At 40.6% G+C, this 22,119-nt stretch overlaps 1 protein-coding gene across 3 annotated transcripts in view; it reads right to left on the bottom strand.

The window, feature by feature from the left end:
• NPNT (nephronectin) overlaps positions 1-19,229 on the bottom strand; it is a 47,992-nt gene extending 28,763 nt beyond the window's left edge. For 2 of the 3 annotated variants that reach the window (XM_057379082.1, XM_057379080.1), the window contains exons 1-4: positions 19,065-19,229; positions 17,675-17,775; positions 9,787-9,837; positions 2,345-2,437 (exon numbers count right to left, since the gene is read on the bottom strand). In XM_057379082.1, coding sequence (XP_057235065.1) covers positions 2,345-2,437; positions 9,787-9,837; positions 17,675-17,775; positions 19,065-19,135 — 316 coding nt within the window. In that variant the 5' untranslated portion in view covers positions 19,136-19,229. The remainder of the gene's footprint in view (positions 1-2,344; positions 2,438-9,786; positions 9,838-17,674; positions 17,776-19,064) is intronic. The other variant, XM_057379081.1, reaches the window with a different exon arrangement.
• Between the last annotated feature and the right edge of the window lie 2,890 nt (positions 19,230-22,119).

Consider the following 22,119-nt stretch of genomic DNA (forward strand, 5'->3'; position numbering starts at 1 on the left):
GTGAACTTTGCATGTTCCCAGAACATGCAGGGGTAAGAGAATAGAAAATGACAGAAAAGCAGCCTTAGATTTTTTTGGATAAAGACAACCTTTCCCAGCCAAAGTTAACCTCTATGTGCTTTAGATTGCTAGCAAAAAATACAAGTCTCCAACTACCTGTATTTCTCTTACTGAATACTATTTGTATTTTCTTATTCAAGAGCAGCTATCAATTTTCTGATGAACGCATTGTGAAAGTATGAGTTCTGTTATCATTATAAATTAAGAGAGCTGGCACAGGGTATTTTCTCTCAAGCTTCTCTGTTTGTTTCTTCACTGCTTACAGCTGTAAAGCTGGGATCAAAAAGCCAGAAGGGAAACACTAAAGCCACTCAGGAGATAGGAATGCTGTAGGGAGAGCACRTGGTCTGCTCTTGTGCAGTCACTGCAGTTTGATTGCTGATGATAGCAACATAATTTTAAAAGTGTTAGTTGTCCTAACTTCTGAGTGACCTTAAGTGAGGTRTAAATTGTCACAGCAGCTGCAGTCCCACTGGAAAAGGACAAACAYCCAGCACCATCACAAGGTCAGGGTTCAACAGTTCTGCTGTGAGGCTGGGGTCTTCTCCTGGATCAGCCCCAGGAACACAGGGGCACAGGAGCAGATGAGAGGTACAGCCTGTTTATCAGAGCCTGTACTCACAGAATGCCTTTCACCAAGAACCTGAGCRCACCTTACAGCCCAGAGCCATTCATACACCCTAGAAAGACTTCCCTCTCTGCARGAGAGCACCAATATTTCTTCCATCAGCATTATTACTTCTGTTACTATTCTASAACAGGACTGAGAAAATGGGCCTCAGACTGAACAGGACAGGGGCTGTATTAAATTATAATAACATAGGTCACATTTATCCTGAGCCATTTAATCTCCTTCCAGCAAAASCAGACTCTGCATCCACTGCGCATTTCCAATTCTCATCCAAACATGGAATCAGCACATGGMAAGAACACAAACCGTGACCCCAGAAACAGCTCAAGGGTCTCACCATGTARGGGAACAGCAGCAGCCCCCTGAACTGGTGCACATTTGGGGCACCACAGTCAGCAGGCATMTCAGAAACCCCAGGTACACCTGCCACGGCAACTTTGCCACCAGCACCATGCCAGAACATTTGATCAATACTGCCCAAAARGCTTCCTTTAATAACTTATCATATTTTTTCCTTCCTTAGCATTTAGTGGCAAGAAAATAGCTCAGTTCAACACTGCAGCCTCCAGCAATCTGCAAAGCATTCTTTTGATATTGTTAAACCAATTAGTACATATAAAAACTGTTACATATATGTACAACAACTGTTAGTTCTCTGCAAAGTTTTARACTAAAACATGCGTGGGATAAAATCATAACACCATCCTTTAAAAYGCCAACCCAGAGTAAGGGAAAAAAAAGGCAAGATAATGTAAGAGATGACAGAAACTTCTGAGAAAACTGAAAAACACAAAGCTCATTTCCACATCAGTTTGGGAAGGATTAGTAAATCTGAAATTAAAATTAATCTATTTTAAAAGAAAATAATTCACTTGAAAAAACCAACATGTCATAAGAAATTTAGCAAAATCTACATTCTTGAAAAAGAAAATCATTCTAAATATCAGGTTTTTTTCTGCCATACATTCTTAGCACTCATAAAATGCATGAACTTTTTCTGTAAGCTGAGACAACTGGGAAAGAGATATAATTGAAAAATCTTTATATGTGAACATAGATTACCATAGAAGTCTAGTAAATCACATATTACAACTCTCTGTTTATGCCCTATGATCTTTATAGCATTACATGCTTTGGACATTAATTCTGGGGGAAAAAAAACCTCAAAACAATGAAACTATATTGCTAATCCAGCAAGAGAAACATCATCTTTACACCAACCCTTCAGTACACTGCAACCTAGTTAGTTCAGGATTAGAAGCACTAAARTGAGAACATACGAATTATGTTTTTTTAAAATTAAACAAGTATTATTTTACTATTCAAATGTGAAAATTGTAATTTTATGAAACAACAATCCTGACCACAAGGTTTAAATAATTTGTTTCAAATCAAAAAGAGCATRTAACTACATAATATATATATTAATCTCATTTCTTTCTTCTGAATGAAAGCAGTTTTGCCCCRGTGTCATCCCACTGCAGATGTCATCCTCTCTACAAATGTCAGTCCCAATATCAGAATTGCTGCAGCAGTAACAGACCTGGTCTGTGAGTTCATGACCCTGTAAACACAGGCGACACACACAGCATTGGAGGGGGTGTAGAGAGATCAACAACACTCTCATTATTTCAAAAATAAATTCTTTCTTACCTTGGTTGCAGGTTTTTCCAGTGTATCCCGGGTGGCACTTACACTTATTTGGCCCAATGCATTCACCGTGTTTGCACCCTGGCTGGCATATCGCTGCAAACAGAGGAACACTCATTACTCCACTCCAGCCACAGCTGACAGTGCTCTACTTTGAAATAAACAGCAACTACCTAACAAATTGTAGTACTGTCCATGTTCTCCCTTCAGCAGCTTCTCTGTTAACAACAGTTGCGTTTTCAAAGATCACCACCACCCCAATTTGTGGCAGGAGGGAGATACTTGCTAGTAGTCTATTTTTGCACAACAATCCACTACACTGTTTATGGGCCATCAAACCCTTTTAATACCTGACCAGCAAGCAGCCACTGTGCTTTCACTTGCCCTATGCATGTAGGTATTATTGATTGATGCCATTACATTTGGCAAACCTGGAAAATCCCCAGGGATGTAGAAAATGTGCACATCAAAGTCATGGGCAACACAGAAAGCCACGGTGCGGTCACCGGTAGGCAGTGGCACAGAGCCCACCCTCCCACAGATTCACCACCTTCCTCCAGCACTACACAGCAAAACTCCACCCGTGCGCTGAATAACAAGGAGCCTGAATCCCTCCCTTTTGGGCATTTGTATGCTAGGATGGGAATTACTTTTCCTTTCATTTCGAAGGAAGAAAGGACAGGGCAAAAGSAACACTGACTGTAATGCGCTGCTTTATCACTGCACACATCCAAGCCACTTCTCTGACTATTTCAAGCATTTATTATACACCCTGCTCTGCAGATACAGTCTCAGAATGTATAAATCATGACTCAGAAGTTACATATACAAAACAAATACAGAACTCCAAGAAATAATAGGTAGAAAGCCATTTGTTGGTGCCTCTCTGAATATGAMACAAACAAAATGCATAAAACAGACTTTCAAAACTTCAGTAACAAATAACAAAAGCATTGCTCTTGAAGAATTGTAAGAATTCATACACAAATTTATTTCTACTACATCTATTCCTACTGATGTAGGATCAGCTAACAGGAATATTTTCCTGCATAACTGGAAAAAATCTGACAGATGAAAATTTTAAACAGCATTTCTTGATCTTTTACATTAGAAATGTTTTTCTATTACTAAACCTACTGATTCAATCAACTGGAAAAATGCAGTATTTACTATGCGGTAAGATATTGTTTATCACTATATGACAAAATGCAGATGCCCAATCATGGTGAGCCCATGACTAATGCAAGACAGACATAAAATAAACAGAAATCAGATGGTACCATAACGTGAAGATCCWGTAAGTAGGATTTATCTATTTACCCCAGCTTAAAGTTCAATTCAAAAAGTAATTGGATCATTTGGAACTTGCAAGTAACTAACTAGATCCAGTGCAATATTAATCTGACAACAATGGGCTGTATCATAAAACTGGATGCATTAAGGATGTAATTTAACAGAAATTTGCCAGAGCACACTCAAAAATGTAATTTGCATCTTAGCCAAGCTGTTCAACAGGGCTGAATTAAACAAAATTAAACAAGAAACAAGGTATTAGTTTTGGTGGAGGAAGAACTATTCAAACACATCTTTGATGTTCTGAAAATCTTTTCCATCAGATTCAAAGCATGCAGAAACAGCAATTCTGACAAATATATCCAGAGAAACAACTGTTAGCATAGAAGGAGTTTGCTCCAGTTTTAGGACTGCATTTTCCCTTCATTATCAGGCATGGTTTTTACTAAATATAGTATACACATATATACATACAATCATGACTTTTCATGACTCCACAGTCAACAGGGAAAAAGAAAAGTTGTGATCTAAACTACAGTGGATAAAAAGAAATAAGTATAAATATGYTTTTGAAAACTTCCATGAAACTTCAACTGCCCTTCATAGAAGATCCATATTGTGAAGTGGGACACACTTATGAAAACTAGTTCTTTTAAAGAAACACAAAATACCATGGGGTCATTAGTTGCAAAGTATAACAGTTCAGTAGCTGAACCTGTGGCAACTCTAATTTAGCTGATTTTTTTAAAGCTTTGATCCTTCCTCAATTGCACAGATTGTACACTATTAGCTGTTCTGACAGAGAATAAAAACTCACACTTGAAGTCAAAAAGCCTTAGAAAATTCAGTAATGAAATGAGATTTTAATTTCATTTATAAATTAAAATATTCCTTTAATTCAAAAAGTCAAAGACATTAATATTGGGAATTAGATGTTTTGCTTAATTCTCTCAGTTAACCAATTAGGTCAGATATCATACTGAACAAAAATTATGTATTAGTRTTTGTTTAGAACATACAATATTCAACTTCTACAGAAATGAGATGTGCAACACAGGTGTTGTTGTTCCACCAAGAAATCAGATCTGTGGGTTCTCCAAGAGTTTATCTAATCCAACASATAMCAACAAATGCAGCTCCATACTATAYAGGATTTAATGTCTTGTTTGACACRYATGTGGGTAATTGCAGATCTACTCTACCTCCTAATCTCAAGACAGAATYACAAAACACATTTAAATCACATGACAGACACGTCTGTTTTCTGGTTTTAGATGTCTCAGTTAAAGATCTCAGCCCCTCACAGCMTGCAGCTCAATAATCTCTATTACCAAGGAAAGCTTTCTAATGACTAACAAACCACGCTCCATAAAATCAAAGTCATCGTAAAATATTGGGGGTTTTGCACATTAAATGGGTATTTGGAAATCTTTGTTTGCTGCCAAGCACTGTTCTTGAAGAAAACCTGTGTATTAGAGTACATTCTATGAACTTGGGCTACTTCAGCATTATGAATCTTATTTAGACACGGCTCAAATTCAATGCAATGTTACAACTGAAGAATTTCTATATGCAGGAGAAAATCGTTTTGCAGTAAGCTYACCAACATCTGCAGCTCAGCCAACACACAGATAAATCTGATGGTATTTCCCATGAGGAATCAAGCCACTCTCATGAAAAAACTTGTATATGTTCCTATTAGCTTTACTGGGGCTTTGAGGGCACTCAGGACTAAAGAACCAGATGGTTCAGCCAAGCCTCCATGCCTGGCTGGGATCCCCACAGACCCCCACCAGASTGACCAGGCCCAGAGGGGTGGGCCAGCTCCAGCTCTGCCACCTCCAGCCTAAAAACCCTTACCCAAAGGAGAAGTTGCCTCCTCACAGCAGCAGATCCACTCACTGACTCCCAACGAGCTCAATTTGAACACTGGCAACAGCCAGACCCAGGAACAAAAATAAGCTTCAGCCAGACTTTCATTCAGCATTTCTTTTAATAACAGGCAACTATTTCAGTTGTTTGGTATGAGCCTGAGCATACTCTACATGTGCTGATGTGACTGGGTGTTTTCTTTCAATTCTCCACTCGTTTTCTTGCAAAATTCCAGCTACAACAGGGCAGAATACTTCAGTCACACACGCACATGAAGTTTCTCCATTTTTTTTAAACACAAGCAGACTCAGAAGTAATGGAGACAAAAAAAAACCTCTCCAAATTACTATTTTTTGCATCTTGACAATTAAAAAATTACTCCACAACCAATATACCATCATTTCCTTCCAAGTGACTAACATTTACAATGACCTAAATAACTCATGTCCACGGATTTCAGCCTGTTATGTATCACTTGCTTTTCTACTAGGGAAGAAGGAAATATAGACACAGTCAYACCAGGCTGAGAAAGTCACTCTGTTACGCATATAGGGCAATTAAATCCAGAAGAATCTGAAAAAGGCTGCCAAAAATAAGTAAAATCTTTCTACTCTTTATAATAGTAACTGTTGTAATCAAAAGTTARAATTATATTTGTGTAGACAAGTGCCACTCAAAATTAATCTGCTCATTTACTGTTGAATCAGTATCAAAACAGACCTACCACTTCTCCAAGGATTCCTCTCGGAAAGCTGTTAAACTACACTCCCATTGGGCAGGAATGTGGAATGAGATAGACAGAAAAAATAAATCCTAAGCACAGCTATTTTCATCTTTAGCCAAGTCCTGCTTTTTTATCTGTGCCATAGAATAAACTACAACTAAACTTCTCTTTTAATTTTGTTAATTCAAGAGCTAATTGGTAAGAAAACTCTGGTCTCATGGTTATTCATTTCAGTTTGATCATTTTAAATTCTTTCTTTGTGGGCCAGATGTGAAGCCTTGCTCTGTCTCAGTTTCACTAACTTCAATGGAGTCAAGGAGGTATCCTAGAGCCTTTTATTTATCCATAAATCTAACCAAGAACCTATTTTGAAGATTGCCAAGAACTACCATTTTCCTCCAAAATAAGGTGAGAAATACCACACTTTAAGTCTCACTTAAACTTCAGGACAAATTAAACTTCCTGTAAAAATAACACAAGGAACTCAAATGTGAACAGGTGGTTTGGCTTTATGATTGGTTGGTWGTTTTTTTCTTTTTTTTCAAATGYTGGAGAGTGGAAGAAAGCATTTCTGGTGAAATGCACGTGCTGTTAGCATATGTTATGCTTGCGCAAAAGCCAAAAGCCACCAATCTTCCCAGCCACTGCTTGCTGTTGGTGGCATCCAAGCATGGCTCAACCATTCTGAATTATTAGTTTTTAACTGTTGCATAAATACAACAAATGAAAAACACAATCAACAAATTCTTTATGCTGGCTTTTTTTTTTTTTTTCATTTCATCTGTATTTTCTCATTGCACAAAGTTTGCTCAAAACTGCTGTGGAAGTACCTTTCAGATCTGGTCAGCTCCTCTGCTCTAAGCTGACCACTTTTGAGGGCATGGATGACTACCACATGCTGTCCCCTCAATTCCTTTCCTTCTAGAATTCTAACCTAAAGGATTTTTTTATTGACTGCCAAACACTGTTTGGTGGAGTCCTAAACAGATGATTGCACTGCCCGGYTCCTACCTGAAGAACTCCTCTTGATTTGTGGCAAACAATRGAAATTCCTGAGATTTTTCATGGAGTATCTGTAGCAATTTTTCTTCTCTTTGTCCTGGCTATATTTTTCATTAAAATAGCATTGAGCTTAATTCTTACTTGGTTTTTTTTTCTGCTTTGCCTCTTCATTTTTTAACTTTTTTCCCTCTCTCCGACATCTAAAATTGTGGAGAGGAATACCAGCACCTAAAACAAACTGCACCACCTGTCTGAATGGCCTTGCTTTTGCCCTCTCTTCCCCAGCTACATACAGACCCTCATTTATTCTGACTCCAGATCCCAGCTCCTTAAAACTCAATTTGCTCAGGCACAGCAAGTGATTCGTGCAGCAGCCCAGAAATGATTACATAATGTATTCAGCTTCACAAACCTTTATTGGATCCTCTTACACTGCTGATTGCAGAACAGATTTCCCATCTTATTTTCCCCCAGTGCCAACTTTACAACAAGACTTGCATGTGGTGAAAAAAGCTTTCCTTGACGCTGCCTCCTTCAGCTGAACCTGGCTGCCTTTCTCCTGTAGTGCTCAGACTACAACCTCAAGTTCCATAATACTTTCAGAGTCAGCTTCAGCTCCCATCGGTCTCTTTCTACTTACTTTTTGCAATTCTTTGTAAATTATGCATGAACACGCTCAGGACAATTAAATGGCCTTATTCACAGTAATTTTGATCTAGAGCCCCAAAGGTATGAGCTAATTTGTAAAATAAATCACCATAGATCTTTCAGAGTCACATATTTCTTTTTTGATCAACTACATACATCAACTCCTCACAACTGCAAGAGAATGCATGAARTTTATTCCACCTCACAGTTACCAGTAGGTGGTAAAAACACACCGTATCCATAACTCACACTACAAAACTATTTCTGAAAACCTGACTTTGCCTCCTAATTAAGTGTACTAGTAGACACAATGTGTATCTCTGCAGAGATTAATAAGCCTGACTAGGGCAACTGGKTACTAATTTTCATGTAATTTCATCTGCACAATATTCCTTCTCTATTTTTTTGGAAAATAATGAATGTCCTTGACCAACTTTCATAACTAGAAACTGGTAATAACACCGGACAAAATGGTAGTGTCTAATGCCTGAATATTTTTTCACAAATTACTTGTRAAAGTAATTTGTGAGGTTCATGTTGTCAAAATGCATGTTTCAGATGGAAACTGAAACATAGATTCCATTAAGTAAGCAGCTCCCAATTTTTCAGGCACAACTACAACACTTGCCTGGGTAAATCAGTTACTGAGTTTGCACATATGATTCTGGTAACAGCACATTAACATGATAAACTGCAACCAGTGTGGGCTACTCACTGCAGTGAATTCTTGGCTTGGCTGTGACTGCTGCCAAATGTGTTTCTAAACCRCACAGACGAATCCAGACCCTGGTTTATGAATGCCCTGCTATTCAGAACAGCACTAAAAAGCATGCATAACTTAAGCATGAGCAACACTGAAATCAACAGGACTTAATGAAGTCAGTAGAAGTTAATCTAAAGCTTATACCCTTAAATACTTTCTTAAAAATCAGCAAAAATCTGATCTAACACGGGCAAAATTAGAAAAGTAAGAAATAATTTCATGCTTTGCAACTCTTCATGTTTGCATTAAGTAATTATAGTGAACCACTTGAAGAGAATGGTGTTTTATCATCTCAGTTGTCTGTTACCTGAATCTTTCTTTCTATTCAGTCGAATTGTCTACTGAATTCCAACAGGTGGAAATAGGACAGCACGAGCGTCTTTGTGTGGTGGCAGAAGACAAACTGGGCCCTACTGAWGTTTTGTTAATTCCAATGTAAAACATCCTCTGGCTTCAGCAGAGTGACTTCTGTGTCCCAGTAACAAAGCTGACTTTCWCAGACAGACCAAGGGCTGCTTGCTTTGCTCCTCCCTGTATGAGACCCGTGTCCCTGTCACAGCAAACAAGACACATCAATTCCTAAGCAGCAGCAGCCCTGGGTACCAAAGCAAACTAGAGCTGATTGCATTTTGCTCTAACATGCCAGGCTGTACACTGTTGGAGACTGGGGCTGTAAAGTGTCCCTGCTTCCCTGGACAACCTGTAGTGGAAGTGCAGAGCAGGCAGTGGGGGGCAATAAGTGCCTCAGCCATCCCAAACCAACCTCCCACTGCACATCATCCAACACTGTGAAAGCAAATTAGGCCTCCTAGGTCTGACAGCTTGTAAATACACTGCTGGGAGTACAAACAATGTGCAAARAGGAAAAAATATTGCCCAAGGCTTGAGGGTAAAATAAAGAAAAAGAGTGAAAAGGGAAAAGCATAATAGCCTAGAAAATAAGTATCTCATTGTATAGGTRTCTAGGATAAAACAGTCCTGTCAATTTCTTTCCTCCCTCATCTCCCCCAAACCAAATGTTTAAAAATAGGAAAAAAAAMCCCAACCATCTATATCTTCTTAYCATATAAATGTATGATTTCAAGGCCATAACTTYAAGTCATAACCTTGCCAAAATTATTTCAAGAAATATGTTCAGCTAACCTTTGGGCTGGCACCTTAGGCTGGCTATTCTCTGCCTTAAGACGTAGAACGCTGCAAAACAAATATCCAAAAGAGAAATTCCAGCTTTTTTTTTTTTTTTTTTTCGCTGTAAGGAGGATGGACTTGGTTGTGATTTTTATCAACTTGTTACATTCCTGGAGAATTACATACATTCAACATTCAGAGCTTTTCTGAAATAAAAAAAAATTCTGGTACACATTTAAAAATGGAAATACCTCACACCAGTAATTCATTATGAGATCTAAAAAACACATTCTGATACATAAGAATAATTAAATATAATGATGTGATGCTATTCTTATTCAATCAACTAAGGAACTACACTTTGCCATGTTTCATACAGTAAGTAGTTGTGAAAATTCTCATGTTTCACAGTTCAGGTTCAACGTTTCCATCAACAGAACATAAATGCTTTTCTTAAAGACWCAGTATCCTTTAAGTATGGGTATATATTTTTAATTTAATGCTATGTCTCCACYGCTCAAACATAAAGGTTTAGCATTTGCATGCTAATCTGAGAGCAATTAAAATTACACCCATTTATAAATACCTGAACATCTGCAACCAATAAACATGTTGGCATACAAATTTACTGGCCATTTTTATAATGTTTAAAAACATAAYGTCATCTAAACTAGAAGTAATAATTAGAAAACTTTTCAGCTTGTGYTACCACATGAAACAAGATATGCTAGAAAACTTAAACAAGATGAAAAAATATGTTCTTTAAGCTATTTAAAATTAATTTATTTGCAAATAAATTTAATGCCAGCAGCATGGCTTGTTAAGCTACAGAGTCTTWTGATAGCAGACTGGGACTTAAGCAACAGCAGCTCTTTGTATTTTAAGCACTGTGTGATCAACATTGGAGGATTTTCTATGATTGCAACTTGTACTAGTTTAAATTAGTTTTAATTAGGAAGTTCCTCAGCATCTTTTACAGTRTAAGGAAGATCCTCAGGTTGTTGCTGGGCTTTGAGAGAAGATGAAATTACAAATGTGGTACAGCTGTAATTGGTCAAATCATGCTACTGATGACATTTCCTTAGGAAAAACTGGGCTGCAAAAATACTAATCTGCATATGAAGTGCATGAGGAATGCAGTAGAGAAGTAGAAAAGGATACTGTATCTTTAACATGGTAAAGTCATGCTTTAAAGGCATGAAAAGTTCTAAAATGGAAATGAAAAAAACCTGAATAAAAATAGCAAAACCTCATTTTTATTCTTGCATAGCAGTATAAAGCAGTGTTGCAATTCTGTATAAAATGTCTTTTCTTTGAAAAGTAGGAGTGATGCACAAAAATATCAGTCACTTTAAAAGAAGCAGACATGCTTCATGTCAGTATTCATTAAACATTGCCAATACAATGCATTAATGCAGACTGTGATCTTGCTACCACAAATTCAGCAGCAAAACTCTTACTTTGAGGATGTTCCCGCTAGTGGATCAGCCTCCTGGAAACCAGTATTTCCACAGGTCATTATTGACACAATCATGGTTTTATTTTTGTGCATTGTGGACTATACAGAATTGCCATTTCCACTGAAAGCAATGTTAYGTGCAAGAAGCAGAAGTCCTAAACAACCCAAGGCTTCTCCTCCCATTGATGTTTGGGATGATTTATATGGGCAAACTCACATCAGCTTTGTTAGTAGCACAAAATCTCCTTCTATGCATCAATGAGAGCACAGCCACCTCTTCCTCCCCCTCCCAGCACCTCCCACCTCTGTAAAGAGATTGCACAGTACAGGTACAAAGCTGAGCTCGTCAGGACAGGAGCAGCAGCACAGACACTGCAAGATCCTCCCCAAGCACTGTGAGAAGGCAGCAGCATGCACAGCTCCCAGCAAAGCAATCACTTACGCCTGATCTGCTACACAGCAGCTTGGGCAAGCTCCTCTCTCTCACGGGTCCTCTTTTAAACTTCCTGAAATCGTATGCTTTCTTCTAAGTTTGGCTAAACCTACATGCTAGCCTGACATCATCCTTCAATTAACACTTTTTAAATGGTGCCAAGCTAAGGGGAGGTGTCAGCTGATGGTTTGACTTTAAACCTTCTTGACTGTTGTCACTAGCTTTTAAGCCAACTGTCGTGGGTTCAGTGTAAGACAGTGGGAAACTGTTTTGTTGAYCTATTCTGGATTCGCTTCCTAGGTAAAACACTCAATCCTCAGCACAGGGAGATAACCAGATGGGGTTACAACAGATGGGCTCTCTGAAAGAGCACACTCATCTTCACCTCCCCTTCTCACAGATTTTCTAGACTTTCTTATTGTTTAAGGAGAATTACATATAGAAATGGGTGAAGTAATCAAATAACACTGCTTATCAAATTCCATCAATGGAATTTCATTCCTGTTAAGCATCTTCTGTTGGTCAAACTTTCTATCCTTCAGACAAAACCTGCTGATTCCAACAGTCACTCAGACTCCAGTCAGCAGAGGATCTGACAATAGATCTGCATTTATTTATAGAAGCTACAGATCTATTTTTCTATTCTGTACCTATGTTTACACAGCAGAAGGGAACTTTTTTTACCATCACCTCTAGCAAAGGAGTTGTCCAAAGTGTAATGCAGAATGAGAATTCAAGCCACTTCATGTTGCTTTTCATTTATAAATGTCGCTTAACCTTTTAAATCTATATTCAAGTATTACCTCTTTCTACAGTTTTTGGCTGTTAAACTGCAGCTAAAATTTTGAGGCAATCTTTACATCTTTTGTGTACCTTGACTACATGTAACTGGGGAGCAAATCAATTACGAACAGACACGCAGCCAAGTACAAAGCAGGTGTATTTTGTTCATGAAAGACACACACGTGGAAACCATTTTTACAGCTTTTGAAAGAACTACAGAGATATTTGTAAGTCAGCTAAAAAAGAGGCAGACAGAACATGAGTTTTAAGAATAATGTTGAGGGAACCTGGATAGATTAACAGCAAAAATACCCACTGAAAGGAATGAGAAGGTAGTGTCTTTACAAACAGACTCTGACTCTGGGGTGAGATAAGGCTGATATTGGGAGATAGAAAGAAACAATAGGAAGGATTTGCATAGAAATTCTACTGATTGGCTTACCCCAGTCTATGTTAATAGACTACCTGAGCAGAGACACAGAGATGTATATTGAAAGGGGGCAATTTATGATAGAAGGGGGGTTTCATCAGGTGTTTCGGGGAGCCTGTAACTTTCAAGTACCTCAGCCAATGGGGAAAGAGAGASGGAMCBGYGGCYGGGAAATTGGGATAAAAGGAGGCTGTGTCCTCTATGAATTTGAGAGACCGCATGGGAAATGCCCATGACCTCTCCCTTTATTCATTAATGAAGTTGCAGGATTCCTCTGTCTCCTTTTTGGATATAAACCTCTGGTGCTTGTGGATTAATTTTCCTAACACCACAATTTTTTTTTTTTTTCATTTCTGCAAGAAGCATGCAATGCCGCACATCCCAACTTGGTTTTTCCCTGTGTCCTTTAAAACCCATTGAATGGGTTCTGGGTTAGGACAACACACTCAGTACTACACATGCAGYTGCTTTACAATGCAAAAGGATTTAGGAATGAAAAATTCACTACTGATACCCACTCTCACCAAGAACAATCTGTCACAGGATGTCACCTCGCCTACTCTGAGAGAAGAAATCCAGAAGAAATTAATTCTACCCTCACTTTTGCTCTGGGCTACAGTTCAGCTGCGTGCACAAGAAGAAGACACAAAGCAAGACAACAACCCTATTTTTACACACATTTCATCAGGCACTTTATCAACATACCATCTTTCACAGAGGTAGGCTTTTGGGTGATTACTCCCACTCACAGCTATTACTCCCACTCCTACTAATTAAAGCATGAGTAAATCCTGCAGGCTGGGCAACAACATGGGATTTTTGGACTAATTTCAAGTGGGATATTTAAAATCTAACTTAAGAGCATTGATGCTGTTAGTCCATCAGTATAATGGATCAGCTCTGTCAATGAAGAGGGCACTTCYTGGGAGCTAATAGTTGGTGCTTAAACAACATTTCTGCTGTTTCCAAATTAGCCTTTCTACATTCCAGGTTTAACTAATGAACCTTTTCGACACACCAAATCAAAATCTAAGAAAAGCTACTTAGTTATGTTAYTGGTGGAAGACGTGCACAGTTCTAAATCTGAGCCACGAAACAAGTGGGGATGGATTTTCAACTAATAAGGACTAAGAAATGTCAATGAATGTGAGTTACACTTGTAAAACCCCTTTGAAAATATGCCTGTATTTCTATCAATCTCAAAATGCATCTAGTTGCCTGAACATGGATCTCACTTTGGTGTTCAAAACCTGCAAGAAAGAAAAACAAAATCCAACCTCTATCAAAGTTCTTCATTTTTTCAGTYGGAAGGACACCTTCTAAACACATTTGTTGGAACTGGAAAAGGCATTTAGGAAGGGAGTGCCATGTCACTGCRGAGAGAATATTTCTACCAGCTGAGATGTTACAGCTGACATTGACAGGCTTTGGAAACAAGCTTGCAGACAGATCAGCCCTTCGTGCACAAGTCTTGGTTGGTGTAAAGAGGACACAGAGGATGTTGTAAAGAGTGTAAATTAAAGGAGGGCCCTAATTCAACTTCTTCCAACATGTTTATAAGAGCACAAGACAGCTGAGTTCTGCTGGCTGGTGTTACTAAGCAGCACTAAACACCATTATGCTCTACAGGCACTCGTTTGCCAGCCAGGGACATAAAAGGAGTAACTTCACACTGCACAAAACCAAGTTTAGCTCACACAGCTCAGTTTCCATTTGCAACTGTACAGATGGATTATGGATGGAAAATCAGGTGCAGGGAGGAAGTCACCAAGGSTTAAGGCCTCTCAATGGTGCTTGTCAGCTACACAATACTCCTGCTCCAAMCTACGCAGGTTTAAGCATTTGTCACAATTAAACCATTACCTTCAATCACAGTTAGTTCGAACTAGAACATTTTCCCCCAACAGCTGTGGGAGAGGACATGCCCACACCAGCTTGGTGGGGCAGCTCAGCTGGACAGTAGAAAACATATCCAGGTGTRTTAGAGAACACTTGCCCTTGGCTCATCACGATTCAGAGGTGTCTGCAAGCTGGGCCCATCCTGTCCTGTATCTGAGTCTATGTGCCTGCTCCATTCTGGCTCCAGCATGGCTCCCACACTACACTTGCTGTCAGAAGGATGAATTCTGAGATAATTAGTGTGCACATGGTAAATTATGCATGAGTAAGCAGGTGAGAGTCCAAAGGTGCTGTGGCAGTTTCAGGCATACCAGGGATGGCTCAAACTGGCTTGAAAAACAGCAGTTCAAACTCACTAATAAAGGGCTCAGCATTATTGCCTAAATCTCTGAAGGTTCTTTTATGGAGACATTTGTAAATTAGGTCTCGCTGCTAATTTTTAAGCCTGACTCTATACTTGTTTTACTTGTGCAAATACAACTTACGCGAAAAATGCAACTTAAAAGAAAATGCACATCTAGTAGAGAAAGTCTACATCTATTTCTGCCACTCTTTTTGGAGGCAGGGCTAAGAATTTTACCTTTGACCACAGAGAAAACGGAAGAAACAATTACATACTTGGCTTTTTGAAACATTTTCAGTGATATTCCTTAGTACAGTAAAACACACAAGTTTTCCTCTGAGGCCAGGAATGTTGCCTTCTGTGCCAGATTAATCCTTCATACTGGGCACCACATTCCCAAGGTAAAAAGCTGACTACAGRTTTTCTGTTTGGCTGTAAGCACTAGAAAGATTCACTTTCATTTAGTGTAATCTCCTGCTCTGTGATATGTCTGGAATTTTCACCACCCGCAACTGGGGCAGATTTTCTTGCTTTATTTTGCCCAGAGTTTGGCTCCCATTTAAAACAGAGAAAGAGCTGCTAATGGTTTTAGTAAAATTTTCACCTAAATATTTGAGACTCTTCAGAAYCAGTAATTCAAAAATTATCAGTATGCAAAGAAAAAAAAGGGAAAAATAYCTTTTGACACCTAGGTGGTAACTGGATTCTTTTGAAAGTCTGGCTCCAACTACAGGAGATGATCACAGAAAATACATMTCTACATGTCTTCTAAATGTGCATGGAGACAAATTTGTGAATAATGGACTAAAATGCAGTGGAAGGAGGTGAGAATTCACCTACCTTCTTTAGCCTCAAGAAAAAAAGAGCATTTATAGTATCTGGAAAAGCCAGCACTAGAAATTACCTTACTGGCAAAATTCAAAGAACAAAAAATAAAACATACTTTCTKTGTACTATTACTTTTGTCTCATTTCCAATTTTAATTATGAATCTTCTGATAGTATCACTTTACGCTATTCCTGTCTCCCAAGATCATAAARATGCAACCACAAATCAGATTTGGTAATAATGAGAAATTGACTTCCACCTAAACATGAGCTGTAATTTACGGTCACAACATCGGAGACAACTTGTCTAAGAAAATGAACAGAGTGAGACAATAGCCTGGACATTTTGTTTTGGTCTGGTTCTTTTAAACAATGCAAATTATTGATATTTGCCAGTTAAGCATTCATAGCCTCAAACATTTAAACAYACAATGATCTTCAAACAAAACTGCATCATGAAAGGTGGACATAGATTCTGTCATGTCTGGAGTTGCCTCAATCAGTTTACTACATATTCTCCTTCCTTCTTTATAAATATTCACACCAAGGAAAGGACTACTTGTTAGCAATTAGAGCCCTAAAAATCAAAATTATTATTGGGATGGCCCRAGAGGTATCAGCCTGAGAACTCACCATCAAAGAAATACTACCAGGGATGTTATATTCCAGAAGTACTTTCCATAGCTTTTTATTAGTCATCTTGCGTATCTATTAAATATTGTGGGCTTCTGATATACTTGGGTAGAGAGAAACCAGTCCTGCTGTTTACAGATTTGAACAAAACCTTTGCTGAGAGTTGCATTTTCAAGGCTTTTTCYATCTTTTGCCAAATATTTGCCCTCTACAGTCACTGCTGACTATGAAACTTACAGCATTTAACACCTGTTTTACTTCGAAAATGGCTTGGCAGAAAATGACCTCATCTACATACTTTTCTTTATTTAGATACAAATGTAAAATAAAAAGCTAAGGGCTAGTGTTTATAGGCTTGCGCCTGCAAAAACTTCAGGGTGTTCCTCATGCATGCATTATCAAACACATGAGTGAGCATCCCCAGTATCAAAGGCTTTAATTTTAGCAAGCTGAGGTCTCTACAACACTCCTAACAATTTTAACTTCTACACACTACTAGCTGCCTCCACAGAATACCTATTGAAGGTGTAGTTAATGATGAAGTCTTATCTACAGGTTTATCCTGCATTTACATCAAAGATTGTAGATGGATGTGGGAATCTCAGAGAAGTTTCCCTTCACATGTGACCCACTAAAAGGATGCTGTCAGGCAGATTTATTCCCTTAGTTTGGGGTTACTGAAAGAATGCTTGAACTTCATACTAATTGCAACATTTCCATCARTTTTCTAAATGAAATGTCAGTAATCTGGGTTTCCTTCTGCAATGCAAATATTATCACCCTGCAGTGCCTGTAACACGACACAGTGTAGTTACACCAGGTTATCAGGTCAGAGCATGAAAGGAGGAAAAACCAAAAASAAACTTCCAAATTCTCATTGCCCCAACTCCATTTTAGCTTACTTGATTGCAATCGTTTTTAGTACTGCTAAAAACAGAGAGAATTTTAACATAACAACATCCTTCAAAGTCAGTCACATGTGCAAAAGCCTAAACCCTGCACTGTCAGAATGTGTGTGAACATGTGAAAGACGTGACTGGGTGTGTACGAGCCTTCTCTACAAGTGACTAGAAGCCCCAGCAGCAGTGATACTCACGTTGGCACTGTCCCCAGGCCACTCGGGCCCAGCCCCAGCAGCAGTCAATTCTGCTTCCAAACCGACACAGTCCTGCAGACGAGACTATTTGTCTGGGCCACCTGTACAAGACAGTTCAACAAAGTCTGGTGAAACATTCTGGAAGTAGCTAAAATCAATCTAGAGTAAAAAGAAAAAACAACCTACCCACCAATCAAAGAAAGAAATAGACAAACAAAAACTTCCCCTACATTGAAATAGGTAAACTTGTTTTTCTTTTCTGGAAGAGAATAACTGCTCTCAGCCGGGCCTAGGATACTTCTAACATTAATGCTYTGTTTAGTTCAAAAAATGCAAATGACAATAGGTGAAAGTGCAGAAGATAACTTAGGGTAACCCAGCAAAGCCTGAAAAAGCTGACATGCTTTGCAGTAYGCTCACTGCTGCCACTCCCAGGATGGCACTGAACAGCTTCGGAAGTCTGAAACAGAATTTTTATTTTGGAATAAACGCCATCATAAAATTTAGACATTGTTTTATTTCACAATATATGGCAGTTTTCCCCATGATATGGCCAAACTTTCTCATTGAATCGTTAAAAGAAAAAACAATCAAAACAAAAGCTTCTTGGACTGTTAAACATTAATTAATTACAAAAGGAGAGCTGTAGTCTTTCCTTGTTCCAAGGAAAATATACCACGGCCTCACGCAGTTTCAAAGTATTGACACGAATCAGTAATGTCACGAAGTCCCGTGAACGCTGCATTTAAAAAACAAAAAAAAACCAAAAAAAAACACCTAAAAACCCCGACCCATGGGGAGGGCGGGGGTCGCGCTGGCCGCTCGCTCCGCACAGCGCAGTGCCTCCGATCGCGACACCTGACACGACACGGCACGGCCGGCGGGCCCCGAGCTTCGTGTTAAAACTTGAGTCGCGATCTCCGCCGCCGTCTGTTTCAAGTGCCTGCAGGCGTCAATAAGCTAATTTTATCTCTACAGCACGCGATGCGCTTTGTTTTTAATTCTTGCGGGACGCAGCCCCKCCAGAGCAGTGAAGTTGTTTTATACCTGAGCCCGTGTTTGGGGCGCCGAGCAAGGCGCSGCACTCGGCTGGGGCGGGGGGCTCGGGGGGCCGGGAGGGCCCCGGCCGAGGATCCCCCGGAGCGGCACCGCCAGCCCCGCGCCTCCACCTGCGGCRGCATCGGCAACACCGACACCAGTCCCGCCGAGGGCTCCGGCCGCCCCTCCCGCCGGGAGACAGCCCCGGGGGCCACCACGGCGCCCGGCGTGGCGAGGGGAGAGCTCGGGCTCCCCCCCGCTCTCGCCGCGGGAGCTCCGAGCTGCCCGAGGGAACGCCGACCTCGCCCTGCCCGGCCGGTCCCGGCCGCCACCCCGCTCTCCCCGCTCCTACCTTCTGTCAAACTCCCCGGCCGCCCCTAGGGAGAGGCAGGACGCCAGGAGCAGCCGCAGGGAGAGCTCCATGGCTGGCGGGGGCTCCGCTGGCCGCCGAAGCGGCCCCGGGCGGGCGGCGGTGGCGGAGGCGCTGCCGGGCGGGCCGGGGTCCGGCTGCCGCCCAGGCCGGCCGCGCTGCCACAGCTCCGGGGCGGCGGCGAGCTCCGCACCCTCCCTTTCCCTCTCCTTCTCCCTCTCCCGGTCCCTGCCCGCCCGCCTGGCTGCCGGGCGGAGGAGGCGCGGCACGGGGAGCGGCAGAGCCGCCCGCCCCCGGCAGAGGCGCCCACGGCCGGCCCGCCCGCCTTCCCCTGCCAGGGGCACCTGGCCTGAGGGGACACCTGGGGCGGGAGGGAGCGGCGACGAGCCCGGCTCCGCGGACAGCGAGACACAAACCGCAGTCTGGGGGCACTAAGAAGGGTGGGCTTTGTTATCAKGAGCTTTTGTATCTTGAACTTCCTGAAAGAAGATGGTTACGCCCTCTTCTCTGCAAGCAAATCTCCCATCTAAAGCCAAGGATGTTAAGATTTGGCCCTCTTTTACCAGCCAAACCTCCCCAACAACAAAAATTCTTTTTGAAAGACTTACAAGCTGTTTGTGTTTTTTTCTGGCTCAAGCACTCCTATTAATAGCTCTCAGGTGTTGGTGTGTGTGATATCAGGTGTCCCAACTCCCATCCAGRAGAAAAAGTGAACAAGTTAAACACCAGCCACACAGCATGTGATGTGCTTGCATGGCTACTGACACCAATGACTGCATCTATACTCACCATTAACATGTTAAAATACATTATTTTTGTTTGGTTTCCATGAACCATGGCTTTGGGATTTACCAAAGGACATTTTTAATAACAGCCTCTCACCAATTTAGGCTCAGAACTGTCCTGAGATCTCCCTGATTACAGACAGATGGGTTGACAACTTGGACTGGGTTGCAGCATTGGTTTCATTTGTGCCTACATCAAGGCGAAAGCTCATCAGCTGTTCCTACGAGGGTCTGGCTGTAGCTTAGAAGCAGAAAACAAAGATCTTCTTTGGTTTGTGCTGTGACACAAAGCCAAACCCTTCAGGAAGCAGTTGGATGCCAACYACGACTTAAAGTTTCAGATTTGAGTTGGTAGTACTGTGCTAGAGCATTTTCCAACCTCAAAACACTTCACAGAAAATTCAAGAAACACTGCACAAAAGTAGCCATTTTCTGCACAAGATACAAATTGTGCCAGTAAGCCTTCAAAAATTACACCCTTCAACAGAATGGTTTTACCACTTTCTGCTCACGTTTGAGCAGGAAGCCTCCCTCCAATGCTCCTTTCCCTATTTTTTGGTCTCTTCATGATGATCATAGCATCAGCCCAGAWCTTTTCAGACACAGAAAAAAACAACTGTAGAAGCTACAAGGTGATGATTCTGCAAAGTGCTTGTACCTGTGCTCAGATAACATGCATGCCCCGTTAGAGGACTCAGATATAAAAACTGCACTGAGGACCAAACCTGGTTCTCTCCATTCACAYGAGAAGCTCGTAGCCAAACAGTGAAGGCAATGACACAATGCTGTTTGGGAAAGGCACAAGAGCATCTGGCTTGTATTAGATCCTTGCTGAAATACAGAGCTGACTTCCAGCTTTTGACTGATTGATCACTTTTTTCTTTCCACTTGGATGTGTGATGTGGTATAACAGACCATGCATAGTGAAATCACTGTCAAGATTTAATAGGCAAATGGGGATATATCCTATTTGTGATAACCACAAGGATTTCTTTCTGGTAACAGCATCTGCATGTGCCTTTCCAACTCGCAGRAAAAAGAAAGTATCCACAAATTACACTACAGCCAAGTTCAGGTCAAGTGCCAAAACCAACATTTGAACATCACTCTGAGTTAAGGTCTAGGGCAACCTGACACTTTCCCTCTCACGTCCAAAGGGACATGCCATAAAATCAATTCCTTTAATGCAATGCTGCATGATGGTACTTAATGTACACAGCAACTTTAAAGCACACACTATTCCTTTAAAGCATGCACACTCACAAATGACAGTAAGATCATTTAATCTCTCCAGACTGCACTGAGTATTTAAGATTTCCTCAGCAGCCTGCTTGGCTCTCTTGTACATTAATACTAGTGTGCTGGTCAGACATGGTGCCTCCTCTAATTAAGATTGTCTGCTCTTGGTTACTTTTGCTGCCTTTACAATTTGTTTTGGAACATCAGCCCAAAAAAATAGTCAACCAGTCACTGAAAGATCACATATTACACTTCCATACCCATCAGTGGGGCTGAACATCCAGTCATTTATTAATTCATTTGTTATGGCATTAGTTTATCAATACTAGTGGAGTTTTCTTAACAAGGCAGTTTCTCAGTTTTCTGCAAGACAGTAGAAGGATTACTGGGTGAGCTGTCAAAGAACCAGAATCTCTTGATGWGTTAAAGGTGTATAAAGTTGTGTGGGTATGCATCTAGATACTACACAGAAGATGGAGAAGTTGTTGGCAGTATGACAATAAGAAAGAAGCCTTTCCTGCCTTATGTTTAGTGAAGCAGTATGAAAGTCCAGAAAAATGCTGATAGCATTGGGTGGGCTGACCTGATGTTCAGCAAGACTTAACTAATAGAAGTTCAGCAGCTGTGCATCAAGGACTCAGATGATTGACTAGACCAAGTGTCCGAGAAAGTTTTTCAAAGTATTGGTAATACACTTGGTTAAGCATAACATGATAATCAAGTTTTTAGTTGCAAATTAGCAACAATGAAGCAGAAACACAGAGGAGGACAGTATTTCAAACAGCAATGCTGCTATCCTTGTRTATAAAAAGGTCAAAACACATAGGATGGTGTATTTTGCCTGAAAAGGTRTTCATTTTGTGCAAGCATAGTGATCTTTCCTCCTTATTTCACTCTTCTCCATTCCTCCATAATTATCTTTTTGTGCCTTGTGCCAAAGAAGCCACAATGTCAGTCATGATCCTCATCTCAGACTTTTAGTCCCACGGGTATATTGAGCTCAGATTGAGACC

Source organism: Malurus melanocephalus, unplaced genomic scaffold (assembly GCF_030028575.1).
Source record: "Malurus melanocephalus ecotype Western Australia unplaced genomic scaffold, MMel_1.1 scaffold_386, whole genome shotgun sequence".
Taxonomy (NCBI): domain Eukaryota; kingdom Metazoa; phylum Chordata; class Aves; order Passeriformes; family Maluridae; genus Malurus; species Malurus melanocephalus.